Source organism: Daktulosphaira vitifoliae, unplaced genomic scaffold (genome assembly GCF_025091365.1).
Source record: "Daktulosphaira vitifoliae isolate Bord-2020 unplaced genomic scaffold, ASM2509136v1 Scaffold_1, whole genome shotgun sequence".
In the NCBI taxonomy this organism is placed as follows: Eukaryota; Metazoa; Arthropoda; class Insecta; order Hemiptera; family Phylloxeridae; genus Daktulosphaira; species Daktulosphaira vitifoliae.
The window spans coordinates 14,114,992-14,132,868 of record NW_026099572.1 but is presented as its reverse complement, the minus strand read 5'-3'; the positions used below and the strand labels follow the sequence as shown (position 1 = coordinate 14,132,868).

At 25.8% G+C, this 17,877-nt stretch overlaps 2 protein-coding genes across 2 annotated transcripts in view; both read right to left on the bottom strand.

Annotated features, from left to right (window-relative positions):
• Positions 1-10,656, bottom strand: part of LOC126894344 (carboxypeptidase D) — a 32,735-nt gene extending 22,079 nt beyond the window's left edge. Inside the window, exons 1-2 of the mRNA XM_050665282.1 lie at positions 9,974-10,656; positions 9,135-9,355 (exon numbers count right to left, since the gene is read on the bottom strand). Coding sequence (XP_050521239.1) covers positions 9,135-9,355; positions 9,974-10,429 — 677 coding nt within the window. The 5' untranslated portion in view covers positions 10,430-10,656. The remainder of the gene's footprint in view (positions 1-9,134; positions 9,356-9,973) is intronic.
• A 4,448-nt stretch (positions 10,657-15,104) lies between these two features.
• On the bottom strand, positions 15,105-17,721 carry LOC126894353 (uncharacterized). The gene is made up of 2 exons (XM_050665302.1): positions 16,559-17,721; positions 15,105-16,396 (listed from the first exon to the last, which is right to left on the bottom strand). The coding sequence occupies exons 1-2, from the start codon at positions 16,749-16,751 to the stop codon at positions 15,972-15,974; spliced, it is 618 nt and encodes a 205-aa protein (XP_050521259.1). The 5' UTR covers positions 16,752-17,721; the 3' UTR covers positions 15,105-15,971.
• Positions 17,722-17,877: the final 156 nt, after the last annotated feature.

The following is a 17,877-nucleotide window of genomic DNA, read 5'->3' as shown; positions in this document are numbered from 1 at the left end:
GTCAGTATTTCCGGAATACTTTCAAAAATTAAATTGAAAATATCTTAGTAACAATACGCATGTTTAAAGTTTTGACCCCCCTTGTATAAAGGGATATGATCCGATTTACAAAAAAAGCGTGCCAGATGAAAGGAGTATATAAATATTTATTATAAAAAAATAATAACATTGATCCATACATTTTTCCAAAGGTTATAGCAATATAAATTTAATATTATAAAATATAAAATCGAGAATTTTTTCACGGAAATCGTACGTTTTTCTTTAACTTTAATATCCGTTTTCACCACGAAGACAAGTCCAGAGGTCAAATTTTTTTTTTTCAAATTAAAGTAAATTACATAAGCTTTAATTTAAGATATATATAAAAGTGTCAGACCTTCCGGAACACTTTCAAAAGTTAAGTTGAAAAAGTTTTCATTTTAAATCCCCCTCTGTGAGGTTTGCACCCCCCCTGTATAAAGGGAAATGGTCCGATTTTAAAAAAAAGTATGTCGAATGAAAGAAGTATATATAAAGTATTTATCATTAAAGAATAAAGTTGATTCATGCATTTTTTAAAAAGTTATAGCAACATAATGTTAAAAAATGTAAAATATAATATCAAGAATTTTTTCACAAAAATAGCATATTTTTGCATACGGTAGTCATTTTCACCATGAAGACAAGTCCAGAGGTCAAATTTTTTTTTTTCAAATTAAAGTATATTACATTAGCTTTAATTTAAGGTATATATAAAATTGTCAGTCTTTCCGGAACATTTTCAAAAGTTAAGTTGAAAAAGTTAATTTTTTGTAAAAAAGTTACCATTTTGAAACCCCATCCTTTGGGCTGTTAAAGGGTCAAATGTTCACAAAAATATATAAAATGATAGGTAATTATCTAAGGTATCTATAAAAAAAAAAATTATATTGATTCGGTCATTTTTAAAAAAGTTATGGCAATTTTAAGTAAAAAAAATTGAAAAAATATCGAAAATTAGCGATTTTTAAATTTGTAATTTTTTGGGGGATTTCCCCCGTTTACGGGGAACGAGGGAATTTTTTTCAATTTTTGAGGGTAATGTCTTCGACTAGATACGATTTGTGATCTTTTGACATATTGTTCATCAAAATCGGTCCAGCGAGAGCTGAGATTGAGCGTTCACAGACACAAAAAAAAAAATAAAAAAAAAAAAAAAAAAAAAAAAAAACACATCATAGTAAAACCAATACCTTCTCAGCTTCGCATCGAAGCTAAAAAATTAATATATACTTTATACTTTCAAAAATATTGCGTAAGACATATTTAATCAATTAAAACTTGTATAATGTGTGTACATTAATATATTAATTATGCATTGGTAATATATTTGGTAGTTACTGGAAATGGATACAATCTGACATAATTAAATGAATTTCAATTAAATTTTTTTGAATAAATGGTAAACAAAATTTATGGTATTTTTAGTATTCAATTAATATTTCATTAGGATTCAAAATTTAAATTTATTACTATTATTATAGTATTAAAAAGTTTAAAGAAATATTAATATTGTGACCATTTTAATTTTTAAAAAATGATGTTTTTAAATATGATCCAAACATTAAAGAATTATCATATAAAATGCAAAGTATTATTTGAATATTATTGTCAAAATAATATAATGATATATTTTTGTTATCCTAATGGTAAATATCTACAATTTGGACTTAACTATTGTCTCGGATTTTTATATTTTTTCTTTGTCATAAATTCGTCTTAGCGTAGTTTGGGTTTTATTTTATTCTTAAGTATTTGGCACTGATTTAAATGCACACGTTTTAAAAATGTTTTTTTATAAAAAGGATCTAACTGTTGAATAATTTCGATTTGAAACCCTTATAACATTTGATAAATTTTACATTTAAAAATTGTTGACTACTATGGCTATAATAAGTCAAAAATTTAACCGTTAACTTTTACCTGGTTTTCTATAGCGAGACATAACGTAATATTGGCTGTATTCTTAATTACCATTGTATTATTAAATGAAAACAATTGCTTGCTAATTTAGTTATTTTTATGAAAGTTGACCCAAAAGTAATTAAATGAACTAGGAAAAACTGTCAAATTCGCCCTACTTATTTTAAATAAATTGTGTGTTATTCTACTACAGTTATTAATTTTTTTTTCTTAGTCTAATTATATTCTATAATAAATCAATATTTAGTCGTATTTAAACATCATATTTCCAAAATAAATTGTTTAAATTATTCATATGTTAATGTCATTACTGCTATAGTTTTACTATTTTTATGTAGTATTTAAAATTAATTTAATCCTAATCGTTTGCACTATTTTAGATTTAATGCGAAACTGAGAAGGTATTCATTTTCCATGGTTTGTTTATTATTATTTTTGTGTACTTTTTCTTACTTCTCACTGGATCGATTTTTTTAGACGATATACATTATAAATCGTATATAGTTGAAGATATTACTTTCAAAAATTGGAAAAAGTTCTTTGATCCCAATATATTACTATTTATAAACTCGATAAATTAAAAAATTTTTAATTCTTTTAGCTTCGATGCGAAGCTGAGAAGGTATTAATTTTACTATGATGTGTTTTTTTTTTTCTTTTTTTTTGTGTCTGTGAACGCTCAATCTCAGCTCTCGCTGGACCGATTTTGATGAACAATATGTCAAAAGATCACAAATCGTATCTAGTCGAAGACATTACCCTCAAAAATTGAAAAAAATTCCCTCGTTCCCCGTAAATGGGGGAAACCTCCAAAAAAATTACAAATTTAAAAATCGCTAATTTTCGATATTTTTTCAATTTTTTTTACTTAAAATTGCCATAACTTTTTTAAAAATGACCGAATCAATATAATTTTTTTTTTTATAGATACCTTAGATAATTACCTATCATTTTATATATTTTTGTGAACATTTGACCCTTTAACAGCCCAAAGGATGGGGTTTCAAAATGGTAACTTTTTTACAAAAAATTAACTTTTTCAACTTAACTTTTGAAAATGTTCCGGAAAGACTGACAATTTTATATATACCTTAAATTAAAGCTAATGTAATATACTTTAATTTGAAAAAAAAAAATTTGACCTCTGGACTTGTCTTCGTGGTGAAAACGGACATCAAAGTTAAAGAAAAACGTACGATTTCCGTGAAAAAAATCTCGATTTTATATGTTATATTATTTAATTTATATTTTATATAACTTTTGGAAAAATGTATGGATCAATATTATTATTTTTTTATAATAAATATTTATATACCCCTTTCATCTGGCACGCTTTTTTTGTAAATCGGATCATATCCCTTTATACAAGGGGGGTCAAAACTTTAAACATGCGTATTGTTACTAAGATATTTTCAATTTAATTTTTGAAAGTATTCCGGAAATACTGACACTTTTATATATATCTTAAATTAAAGCTTATGTAATATACTTTAATGTGAAAAAAAAAATTTGACCTCTGGGTTAGTCTTCATGGTAAAAATGACTACCGTATTCAAAAATTTGCTATTTTTGTGTTAAAATTCTGGGTTGTGTATTTCATTTTATTTTTAAATACCTGACAAGGGGAGTATAGATTTTCATAAATATTATATAAATTAAAATTAATATATCATAGAAAGTTAAACTTATTTAAATTTGTTTGCTTCTTTTAAATCGAGAAAAATAACTTTGAAATTTGTACTAGCTTAAAAAGCCAATTTTTTCATTCGACGGTAACAACATACGGTTGCCGAGTTGGTAATACTTTTTCTATTACACGCTTGGGGTACGAGGTTCCAACCCGCGTTTGGCAATGAATTTTTTGCATTTTTTCTTAATTCTTTTTAAGTTAGTATAAATTTTTAACTCGTTTGATTTTTATCTCATTTAGATTCAATAACTTCAATAAAGATCAAGTATCCCATAATTTTAGTCGCCCCTTGTAAGGAGAAATTTCTTATCCGTATTAAAATTATTTTACTATATTTTAAGTTTTAGCTTCGATGCAAAGCTGAGAAGATATTTTTTTGTGACTATCATTTATTTCCTGCTCTAACTTGACCTACTTTTTTCAACGATACTTCAAATGACTACAATTCGTATCTAGGTTGAAGATATTACCCTCAAAAATTGAAAAAAAATTTTAATTTATCAATTAAACAGTTAGTTATTCCATCGTCTCCATAAAGACAATTAAAATCATTAATTTCTAATGTTTTCAAAGTATTTATTGACGAATGAAGTTTGATATGATAGGTTTCAACTACAAAATTTAATCATGTTACTTTGTAATTTAATAATTTTTTTATTAATATTATTATTATTTATATTACATTTAACTTTATAATGCTATAACTTATTGAAAAGTTTATGGATCCACACAATTTTTTTATGAGAAATAATATTTTTTAATAAACCCTTTTTCATTCGACATACTTTATCTTAATCGAGATATTAATAAGGAACCAGCAGATCAAGTAGCTTTTGGAATAAAACACCAATTTTTTTAAAATTAAACACTATCTAAAGATTTGCATCGAAGCGTTTATTTTTGATAGTGATTTTAATCACTATCAGATATCATTATACTTGATCCAACTATGCCACGTCACCACTGTGCCGCGACCCCCCTGTGCTGGTTTTTTTTTATTTTTAGAAGTTAATAGTATTTTATAGTCTACAATTTACAAAAAAAATATGCTCCTATTTCCCTTTAAAATAGTATAAATTTAATTTTTTGGACAAGCGTTCTTTTGCAACTAAAGGACTCAAAAAGAAACATATATATTCCCTGGGTTAAGTTTTATTTTAATGAACGTCATTAAACGAACTAATTAATTTCTATTAAAAATAATTATCTCATGATTAAAATAAAGAATATTTAAGATGATTAAGTATTTTAATTAACGATTAATTTCACATTATATTTTTAGTCGATTAACGTACACGATAAATAAAAAATAAACTCCAATGATGGGTGTGTCATACAGTATGTATTATTTAGTGCATTCAAATGGACGTTTGCAAAGTTTTGTAACCAAAACTATTGTAAAAAAATTCATCCTTATTAATTAATAGGTATTAAGTAATACTTATAGATTATTTAAGAGAGTAATTTAAATTTAATGGATGAGTGGAGTGACTAGAGAAGATAGGATAAAGAACAAACATATAAGAGGGAGTATAGGTGTAGCGTCAATCGTAGATGAGAGAAAATAGAGTCAGATGGTTTGGTCATGTTATGAGAGAGAGGAATCGGAAGCTGTAAAAACAGTTATAGAAATGAATGTTGAATAAAGAAGAGGTAGAGGAAAACCAAAAAAGAGATGGGGTATGTAATTGAATGTGATATGAGGACGGCTAATGAGAGCGTAGATGATGTGGGAGATCGTATTAAGTGGAAATTAAGGTTAAGGGTGGCCGACCCCAAATGGTAGGGATTAAGGCGAGGAAAAAGAAGATAAAGAACACATATAATATGATATTCATAGTTACATAATATATATATATATATATATATTTGATAACACATTTTTTCTATCTAAAAACTTTAAAGAATGTTTTCGTTTAGAAACAAGTTTGGTCACGTTTATGTCACAAATTATTACCAATTTCGTTACATTTGTCGTCACTCAGTAGTCCGATATCCATAATTACATATTCAATATTTGATAACAAATTTTTGCTTAGATAAAAATAGTATACGTAGATAATTTTAGTTTAGCACAAACGTGAAAAATGTAAAATCTGTTTTTTAGTGGAGTATTTAAGGATTTAATAGGAGTAATTCGTTTAAAATTAATGCTTCTTAAGGTAAAAATTACTTAACTATTTTAACACACAACTATATTTTATATTATAATATGTGTGTGGAATTAAAGTGAAAGTAGTGGAAGTAAATTTTTGGGTAAAATACGTTTAATCGGAAAATAAATATTTCATCATTAACACTTTTAACATATTATGTTAGAATTAATTTGAGGCCAAAAAGAGCACTTTAAACTAAAATTAAACCTCCACTCATGTACAAATGTATACCATTACTAAAGAAATAATAACGTCTATAATATCTCGTTTAACTTTATGAAATAGCATGATTTCTTTAAAATGTGCAACCGTTTATAAATTATATAAACAATTGCACACACCTCTGAAACATACGACTACACGTTATTTTCACATAAAAGTAGGCACCTCAAAGTTACAAGATGTATTAATATGTACTTAATAGATACTCGTTAGAAAATTTCTTAGAAATATTAAGTAATTAAAATAAATAGAAAAAATATGTTTATGTACGTGAATGTTACTGAAAAATGATACCTTGAAATATTCAAACATTTTAATGATAGGAAATAATTTAAATTGAAATTATACAAAACTTTGTGCATCAGTTAAATTTTGATAAAAATTTTAAAAACCTCCGTAGTGGTTTTTTAAATTGTTAACAATTGATATATTGGAGTTATACATTATTTATACTTTATAATGTGAAGTCAAATAAGAACCATATTTTAAAATGACTATTGAGAGTAAACATATTATGACAAATGGATATTTACGATTTGTTTAAATAGTAACCGTTAACGTAATTATAACTACCAAATCACAAACTAAATATTTATTTTTAATCACTTATTATGAAAATAAATCAATTTGGTTTAATATTAATTAATTTGGCGCAGAGATCAAATTCTATAGTATCCAAATTATTTGAACTATTAAAGATGATAACTTTTACATATTATACTGTTTAGTTTTAGTTTATATAGATTTCGGCCAACAAAATTTAATAAAAATTCAATGAATTATTATTATGCTATAAGTATGATAATAATATATAATTTTACCCATCAATTAAGAAAATCCATACATGGAAAAACAACGTTAAAGAAAACTGAAATATTAAAATTTAAATGACCACAAGAAATAATTACTCTTATATTGAGTAAACATCGAAAGACAAATTAAAATAATATTATAAAAAATTATAAATTGTCTACAAATTATGAAAATTCAAATTTAATATTTCTATATTCAAATTAGATTGTCCATAACTGCATAATTAATGTAATTAAATATTATCTATAATAAATAAAAATATTTCATAATAAACAGTTTTATAATAAATTATAAAATAGGAATAAAAATTAAAGCTTTCCATATAAATTTCTTTAAAAATTCGTATTCAATTTATAATTTAAATGGAAAAATAATGAAAATAGTATTGGTTTTACTTAAATTAATAAGCTCTTTAAATAAGTACAAGTTTTCAGTACTAATGAAGTTATGTATATTACATATTTACTAACAGTATCCCATATTTAACTAGATATCATTCAAAAAATTATTTTATTATTATTAATTATTTTAATTATTAATTTATTATTATTATTAACTATTCTATTGGACATAATGAAAAAGTTAGAAAAAGAGACTAAAGATATATTTTTTATATTTCATAATGAATATTATTTTTGAAAAACTTTTTTTTTCTAAATCTTTTTAATAAAAATTTTTTGGGTGGTATAAATTTCATTAGGCTGTAGCTATTGGACATTTTAAATTCTTAATCAAAATAAATTTTTGTGTTGAATTCTTATGTTTTTTTTTTAGAATTAGCGAGACTAGCACCATTACTATATAAATAATGGAAAATTAACTATGAACTATTAATTATTGTATCTTGAAAAAAAAAATTAATTTGGAGGAATTCAGAAATTGTAAAACTAAATTCATAACATAATGAATTTAAGTAAACGCTTAAAAACTTTAGGTATTAGCATACATACTTAATTATATGAAATAAATAATTAATGAAAGGTATACAGACCAGAACTCTGCATGAGCCTGGCTTGTTCAGTTTGAGTTCATACTTGGACCTGAATGGATATAACATTTATTTTATAATTAAGGACAGGATGGGCTTAAAAAAAATCGTCTGGGCTAAAACCAAGTAGGTATAAAATGTAGAAGACTCGGATTAAAAGCTAATATGCGTCTGAACAACAATTAACTAAGCCAGATAAATTTTAACATGCTAAACCGCAATAGATTCCAAAATTATAAAACTTAGTATTCCCGAACTATTATAGCTTGATTATGGACCAGTCATTATTTAAGCTCACGTAGAGCTTTCATACACACTACTAAATATTAGTTTAAAATAGTTTGTTCATATATCTAAACATTTTTTCCTTTAAAAAAAATTTTAATCACACCCACTCAGAATTTGACTGATTTTATAAATACTTGAAATTTTGATGAATAGAAGAACTTTTCAAACTTTTAAACCATAGAAAAAAAAATTTTTGAATACTTGATACAAATTCAAAGTCAACTAACAAAACAACTTTTTATACGGAATTTTAAAATAAAAAAATGATCAAATTATTAATAAAAATATAAAACGCTGTTGTCAGGCTTTAACTAATAGTAGTAATAGAGTACTTCATAGGAAAAAATCTAATATTTTTGTGATCTATCTGTTCTTGATTTTCGTAACACGAAATCTATCTGGTTTTTAAAGTTAATAATTATTTACTAATGCAATTTGTTTCAATTCATTAGGATTTTCATTTAAATTATCAGTTCCATTTATTGTACATATCATCATTTCTATTGAAAAAACATATATAAATCTGGATTGAAATATTATAAGACCTGGATGTCCTACATCATAGGCACTATTTTAAGTTTTATTTTATTCTATGACTTAAAAGAATTACAGTCCTAAATACCAAAACCCCCTAAATCTGGATTAGACTATATAATTCAAAATTAAAATTTTTTTTCTAAATATCTATAATTTGAAAGTTGGTGTAAGTTTATTTATACAAAAATGGAATATTCTATTATTCCTCCAAAATAATTTTGAAAATTGAGTAATTGGTAAATATTAAACAAATTTTAAATGTTTTTATTCATACTAATAATAAAAAACACACCTACGTATTAATATAAAAACAAAATCATTTAATGTTTTCAATACACTAGTAATAAATAAATTATTATTCATAATTTACTAAAAAAATAATCATACTAAAAAAAAAAATTTTTGGGGAACTTATAGAATATGGCCTCTTAAAAATTATGACAATTTTCTAAACTGTGTATTTTATGTTTTGTAAAATATATCAAATAACACTTACTTATAGTATTTGTCGTATGGATAACTGGCAACTACAGCACCACCATGAAAATTTGCTGATAGCACAAATGGATTGTGAAGAATCCAATTAATTACAGCTTTGGTTTCTGGTTGTTGCATATCAAAGTATTTATGATCTAATTGAGGAAAGTTCCTATTTAAATCTATACCTTGTGCATTATTTCTTCCAGTATAATTTTTCTGAGAATAGCAGTCTCCTTCCTGTGGCGAAAGAATTTAAATGACAACAACTTATATCTAATACTAATCTTAAATTGTATTAAATGAATACATAAATATCCAAAGTAATATTTAAAAAACTTATCTATGAGCTACAAATCAAATGCAATATAGTTTCATATTAAAAAAAGTGAAATCTTAATATTTTAGGTAGTTGTGAAAACATAAATACTTTAAATAAAACTAATACACAAGGACAAATGTTTCAATAAAAATTAAGACTTTTCTCATAAAACACAATTTCTTTATATTATAAAGAAATTGTGTTAAATAATTTCAATTAAAGAAAAATTTGAAGAAATTAATATTTTTCAATGATATAACTACAACAGAATATTTTACTGTGAAAATCAAATAAAAAGTTGGTAAATTTTATACATTTAAAATCTCCTGATGTAAACTCCTGTTTCATTGACTAAAAATGTGATTTTTTAAATGTTAAGCTTGTCATTTATTAAATACATTAATTACTTAAATATAATACAATATTTATATTGACTAAACATTATACAAGTTTTATTTTATCTAAAATTTATAGAATACCCTATTCCACATAAAACTTTAATAAAATATAATATTTTTTATAAAAATATAACTTACGTTTGACAGTGAATAACCATCAGGATTAAGTGTAGGCATCAAGAATATATCAGTTCTATCAACAAGCCTTGTAACACGATGATCATCATCTCTTCCATAGGAAGAAGTCAAATATTGAGCTAAATATAATAGTAATTGCAAACCAACAGTTTCATCACCATGCATATTTGCAATATATTTGAACATTGGTTTTAAAAGTGTTCTTTGTCGACCAACATTGGAAGTGATTTCTAATACTAAGATTTTGTTACCTAAAACTGAAGTGCCTATTTCATGCACTCTCGCAATTTCTGGATACTGTTTTTCTATTCTATTAAATAAATCTTCAATTTCAGAAAGGCTATAATACTTATCATCAAGAAAATCTTCATGTAAACCAATTTCACGAATAGATTTGGCATTAGTTGCTATTACCAGAAAAGTAATTGCACACAATTTAAAAAAAAATGTTTTCATTATTAAAATTTAAAAATATTTTACACTTATATAATACTACAACGAAAAAGACAGAAAAATAAAATAATTAATTTACAGAAGGAGATTCATGCAATGTATATTAAAGTTACACAAAATTAAAAATAAAGTTAATTTGTTTGGGAGCCGACACATTCACGCTCCACAAGTTGTTGTTCGAAGGTTACGGTTGTCACAGTACGATACGGATGTAATCGTATCGTAGCTAATATCTATTTGCTACGTCTCAACTAGACGAGTGTTATCTCAAATCAAACAATAGTTGACCAGTGTTGCCGCATGATAACATTATTTATTTTTATTAGACTTGAGTATAATACTACACAAAATGTAGTTAAACAATTATTTTTCTTTTAATGTTAAAATTTTAGCCCCAAAATTTTAATAGTGGTGACATGTATATGGTTGGCCTANCAGTGTTGCCGCATGATAACATTATTTATTTTTATTAGACTTGAGTATAATACTACACAAAATGTAGTTAAACAATTATTTTTTTTTTAATGTTAAAATTTTAGCCCCAAAATTTTAATAGTGGTGACATGTATATGGAGAAATAATGACCGTTAGTATGGCGAGGATCGACTTTTATTAACTGATTGAATTCTAGTAATCACAATCCAAACTAAAAAATGTTAACATTTTCAAAAGTTTTCATGAATTCTCCACTTGCACTACTCAAAATTATAAGAAAGTTATAAAACAGAAGCGTCATTTCACTATTATTATGATGGGGAAATTTTTTGACCTACCCAACATTTCACAAAGCCAGTCTAGGTCTCCTAACAACACACACCTATATCACTTAATATAAAAAATTATCATATTAGAATTTTTAGCTTCGATGCGAAGCTGAGAAGATATTAATTTTACTATGATGTGTCATTTATTTATTTATTTTGTGTCTGTGAACGCTCAATCTCAGCTCTTGCTGGACCGATTTTGATGAACAATACGTCAAAAGTTCCCAAATTGTATCTAGTCGACGACATTACCCTCAAAAATAGAAGAAAATTATCTTGGTTACGGTAAATGAGGGAAATCCCCCAAAAAATTACAAATAGAAAAATCGCTAATTTTCGACTTTTTTCAATTTTTTTTTATTTAAAACTGCCATAAATTTTTTAAAAATTACCGAATCAATAAAATTTTTTTTATAGATACCTTAAGTATTTATCTATCATTTGATATATATTTGTGACCCTTTACCAGACCACTGGAAAGGTTTCAAAATGGCAACTTTTTCAAGTTTACTTTTGAAAATATTTCGGAAATACTGACACTTTTATATATACCTTAAATTAAAGCTTATGTAATATGCTTTAATTTAAAAAAAAAATTGACCTCTGGACTTGTGTTCATAGTGAAAACGGACATCAAAGTTAAAGAAAAACGTACGATTTCCGTGAAAAAATTCTCGATTTTATATTTTATAATATTAAATTTATATTGCTATAACTTTCAGAAAAATGTATGGATCAATATTATTATTTTTTTATAAACAATTTTTATATACCTCTTTCATCTGACACACTTTTTTTTTAAATCGGATCATACCCCTTTATACAAGGGTGGTCAAAACTTTAAACATGCGTATTGAAACTAGGACATTTTCAATTTAATTTTTGAAAGCGTTCCAGAAATACTGACACTTTTATATATATATCTTAAATTAATGCTTATGTAATATACTTTAATTGAAAAAAAAAATTGACCTCTGGATTTGTCTTCATGGTGAAAATGACTACCGCATTAAAAAATGCAAAAAAACATTAAGCTTTTATGATAAATTTACTAAAAATAGTAATTATAAAATTTCTTGACTTCATATTAATCTTAAAAATATCATTTTTTTAATTCTCATAAAATTTTCAATTTATTGATGTCAATTTCAAACTTGGAATTAAGCTAAAAAAGTTATGGCAACATTTTTAATTTTTTTTACTATAAACTTTCACATCAAGCCCTTTAAACTTTTATACACGTATAAGTGAAGCCATATATAAATACTTTATTATTTTTATAATATCTCAATATTTAATTACAATATTAAATTATTGAATATTAATTTCATATTAAATTTAATTATTATTATAATTATTTATTCATATATTATAATAATAAATCAAATAACTAATCGGGATAAAATTAAGGGAATAAGAGTTATTGTTGCTTTTGAAATAATCTATCAATTTCTTAAAATTAAACATTATCTACAGATTTGCATCGAAGTGTTTCTTATGATAGTGATTTTAATCACTGTTAAATATACCTACTATGCCACTTTCATACTGTGCCGATACCTCACTGTGCTACCGTTATTTTTTATTNTACTGTGCCGATACCTCACTGTGCTAACGTTATTTTTAATTATTAGCCTCTAAAAAAAAACCTAGACAATTTTAAGACTTTTTAAAAAAAAAAATGTCGAGGGGTGGGTTACAACTATAAGATATGTATGTATAAAGAATCTTTAATGGTAGCAGTCCCATCGAAATTTGAAGGGAAACCCGTAATAGTAACCATTCAAATAGATACCATTCAAAGACTAAGATTAGATTTCTTAAAACAGAAAAACATAGAAACTATCCAAAAAAATGATTCATCGAAAGATGCCACTATTAAACAATTACAAAACAATATAAATGTAAATCATCAAAGGAAAAAATAATCTTCTATACTGAAATATATCTATATTCCAAAAACTACACAAGCAATTATATTTTGGGACTGCACTGAAGCAAAATACTTTACTCTTCAATTACTAAAGAAACTTACCTTAAATCTCAAATGTAAGACTCCTTTAATGACGGAAATGTTTACTTAATATTAGAAATATTCTCTTTAGATAAAACACGTTGGTAGCAATTACTGAAATATCTGATGTTATTAATAAACAAAAAAAATTTACATTACATCTAACACTCTAATACGCATTTAGGAAAAATTCACAACTCAAAACACAATGTAAAGATAACAACTTGTTTATTAAATGGGCCTATACACTCATCAGGTTTTCAGTAACTTTAACACAAGAATTCAACAATGGAATAAATAAATAATCTAAGATCTCATTCAACAATATTCAACAATACAAATAATAAAAAAAAATCCTTCCCGATATATACAAAGCCTTAATATATACAAAAGGGGAGCTATAAAAAAAATACACTAACTGCCCAATTTTACATTATATTCTGAATCTTTAGTCTAATAGACACCATCGAAGCGAACACTAGCTCTAGAGAGATACTTGACAATATGATACAGGTAAAGCTTTATTATAATTAGATAATTTTAATCGTTTTTTCTAGTTATACATAAATATACCAAACAGTTCTCTTCTTCTCCTTGTTTCATGCCTTCTTACTCTTATTCATCTCTATTTTAACTAAATTTTCACCCCCAATCCATAATGGCTACCTCTTTATCATACGAATATTTTTTTAATTGACCTAACCATGATCGACTTACACGAACTTGGAAAATTGCTCATTGGAGAGTAATAACTAATATATTCCAAGGGCCATGTAATATTTACAAATTGAAAGGTAAGCCACAGCTTTTAACATTACAAATAAATTCACTTAAACATGACAGATTACACTTATGTATAAAAAAAATTCGAGAAAATATACTGAGACCTCACCACATAATTCAGCAATTAAAAAGAAATATGAACACTAAATATACCACATTAAATCAACCAACAGTCAAGGCTTACATAACTAACTTAAATAATTCTTGGCCTGTAGTTATTGTATGGAACTGAAGTAAAGCACTAGAAACTTCCATAGAATATCTTAACCCTCTTTTCAATATAATAAATGTCTAAGCGTTTGATACTTTCAATAGTGGTAACTATCAATTAATCCTAAAAACTTATTCAACGCAAAAAATTACTATACTAGCAATAATGCAATTCCATAGACTCCTTAATGATGAACGGGAGCTGTCTCTACAAGACGCACATTCATCATTGTGTAATGAGTCACATGAAGGAAGAAATCTTTTTACAAAAATTAATATTGCATTAATGAACTATTTGACACATAAACTTTTAGATAACTCCTGATATAACAATTTCATAAATTCATACAATAGCTTAACTGGAAACAGTTCCTCAGATACTTCTGATTAAAATATTTCAAATGACACGGACACTAACTTAACATATAATGATTAGCTAAACTTAAATGTATATATGTGCATGTAGATGTATTAGGGTGGTTCTTAAAATTAATGTAGTAAAATTTAAAAATTATACAATCTCAATTAGTTTCAACACTTATAAAAATGAGTTACGCAATGTTTTAGGTAAATCAGAAAAGATTAAACCGTGCCACATAAGGCCTAAAGTTTGAAAACTCTAAAATTTTGGATAACTGTACATTTTTCATTGTTTTTTTAGTTCAGCGCGTGAAATAATGGATTAACAACAAAATTGTAAAAACAAAAGTTGTTTAAATAATATTTTACACAAATTATATTCTGAACAATTTTTTGTTTTACTTATTATTTATGTATAAAAAATTCAATATATATAATTTTGTTGTTAAAAACTCACAAAATAAAGTGAATTCAGTGTTAATTTTATAATAAGAAGAAAATTTTTTAAAAATTTACAAAAACACATCAAACATAACAACTAAAAATTAATCATTCAACTAATTATTTAAAGAGTACTCTTTTTGAAATCTAGATATTTACTGCGGTAATCATTTACTACTTGAAGCAAATATTGTTTTTGTTTTTCATCGTTTGTTATTTTCGTATTAAACTCCTCCATTAGTTTAACACTCCTTTCAGTTATTTCATTTACTACATTAATGCTATTAATAAGGTCTATTGATATTTTGAAATTTTCGTCAGTGCTCCATAATGATGGGTCAATGGTGAGAAAACTAGTATCTATACTAAAACGTTTGAAAAATTGCATTGATTTTCCACAAATAAAATCTTCAAGATTTTTATTTAATATTCTAGTAGCTTCTTTTGTATTCAATAAATATTTTTTTGGTACATCATCATCTGTATACATTTTTAGAGCAGCTATAATTTTGCTCTTTGTATCAAATGGAACATTAGTATCAAAAAGTGATAATACCGTATTCTCTGGCGATAGATACTATAAATGACCACACATTTTTTTAACTGTAACTTCTGATATATTTTTATCTATAGACTGATAATTTACCAAATCTTTTAAAAAATTTAAATCTTGGTATGGTGCATTAGAAGCAAGTGGTGCACTAAATCAAGCTCTTACGTATAATCTAATAATAAATATATAAATGCTAGCTATTGACATTTCTTCTTTTTGGGTTAAATTAAATTGGTTTTGCAATATAAATATTTTTAAGCAATAAAAAGCTTTTGCCATCCATCTAGAATGATGGATAGCTCCCGGAACTCTAAAGGAAACTCCACTAAGAAAAATAATTGTTAGTTCTAAAAACTCTGTAATCTTCTCTGGGTTGTTTAATAAGCAAATAGTTATTTGCGAAGATAGTAAATACATCATTTAATATTTTTTTACAATGTCGCTCATTATACCTGGCTCAAATTTGTTAGTATCTATATTCCTCCAATTTTGTTGAAACCGTTTAAATATTGGTACATCAGGACCAGATGTTAGATATAATTTAACTTCAAAAACACATTTTAATATTAACTCGTAGATGTGGTGTCGACATGGTAAGTACAAAATATTAAGTTCTAAGTAATTTTCTAATAACACGCAAGTACCTTTCAATTTACCCATATTTGAAGCCGTAGTATCACAGCAAAAAGCCTGTGCATTTTCTGTAATACACCAATCAATAAATAAATGAAAAACAGCATCAGGCTGATCAACCCCTGTTCCCGTATCAATTGCTGGAACTCCTAGTAATTGACTCTCACCATTACATAAAGTAATAATGGGAAGTCGATCAACACTTTTTTGTCCTGTTAATGAAGGTAAAAGTTTACCATCTCAATGAATAACAACGGAATTTTTAATAGTTACCAAATAATTATTACGGATTTTTTCAGCGCGTTCTTTACAGAAACGTATGCGTGAGTTTCGAATTGAAAATCTATTTATAATTAATTTTTCAACGTCCTCACCTAATGCCTCTGCTGTTGAAATTAATATATGAACTGTATCTCTATCACTAATTTTGCATTTATCGAGTGCAGCTGCATGTTTTGGCATAATAAAATCAATACTTCCTCTAGTTGGTTGTTTAACGTACATTTTAGACGGTCCAGGCTTGTTAAAATCATCTTTAGCAACGACAGACTCTGATGATGAGTACATTTCTACTTGCGCATCTAAAATACGAGGTGTGACAATAAAATAACGAGACTTTCTAAATATAACCTAAACTATTAACGTTATCTATAAAACTATTATTGAAAGATGATTAGGAAACACTTATCTAAAAGTACTATAAACACTGATGAAATCGGTTAATTTTCTTATGCGTTAGTAACCTTGTTATTAGTGCGAATTCGACTATACTGCCGAAAAATGTTAGATATAAAAACCCAGCACAGTGGGGTGGCGGCACAGTGGGATCGTGGCATAGTTGGGTCCAGTATAGATGATATCTGACAGTGATTAAAATCACTATCATAAAAAACGCTTCGATGCAAATCTGTAGATAGTGTTTAATTAAAAAAAAAAATTTGTTAAAATAGCATATTTTTAATATGGTAGCCATTTGCGCATAGAAGATAGGTTGTCGGGACAAATTTTTTTTTTTCATTTTATAGTACATAAAATAAGCTTTAATTTGATATTTGTTTAAAGGACGCAGTATTTCCGGAACATATTCAAAAATTAAGTTGAAAAAGATCTATGTTTTTTACAATATTTCAAGTTTTGGACGCCCCCTATATAAGGGGAAATTGTCCAATTTTAATAAAAAGTATGTCAAATGAAAGATGTACTTATAATGTATTTAGAAAAAAAAAATTTGTGCTGATATATACATTTTTCAACAAGTTATAGCATTTTTAAGTTGAAAATTTTAACAAAAAATAGTGTTTTTTTAACTACGGCAGCAGTTTAAATGTAGAAGATAAAGTGTCAATATTTACCATCTCTGCTACAGCTTCAACACTTAATCGACGATCATGCCGAATAATTTTGTCGATTTTTTCAACGTTTTCGTTTTTTGAACATGTGGTAAGACGTCCAGAATGATCATCGTCTTCCACGTCCTCTCTTCCATTGCAAAACCGTTTGTGCCATTCAAAAACGCGTGCTCTTGATAAACATTTTTCACCATAAACTTCACATAACATACAAAATGATTCCGCGGCAGTTTTTTTTAATTTAACAAGAAATTTAATGTTAACACGTTGTTCGATTTTAGCTTCGATGCGAAGCGGAGAAGGTATTAATTTTACTATAATGTGTTTTTTTTTTTTTTTTTTTT

Coding starts and splice junctions, on each gene's coding strand:
- LOC126894353 (XM_050665302.1), bottom strand. CDS start 16,751: ATGTACTCATCATCAGAGTCTGTCGTTGCTAAAGATGATTTTAACAAG. Junction 16,397..16,558: donor TTCAACAGCAGAGGCATTAG/GTGAGGACGTTG, acceptor CTTCATTAACAG/GACAAAAAAGTGTTGATCGA.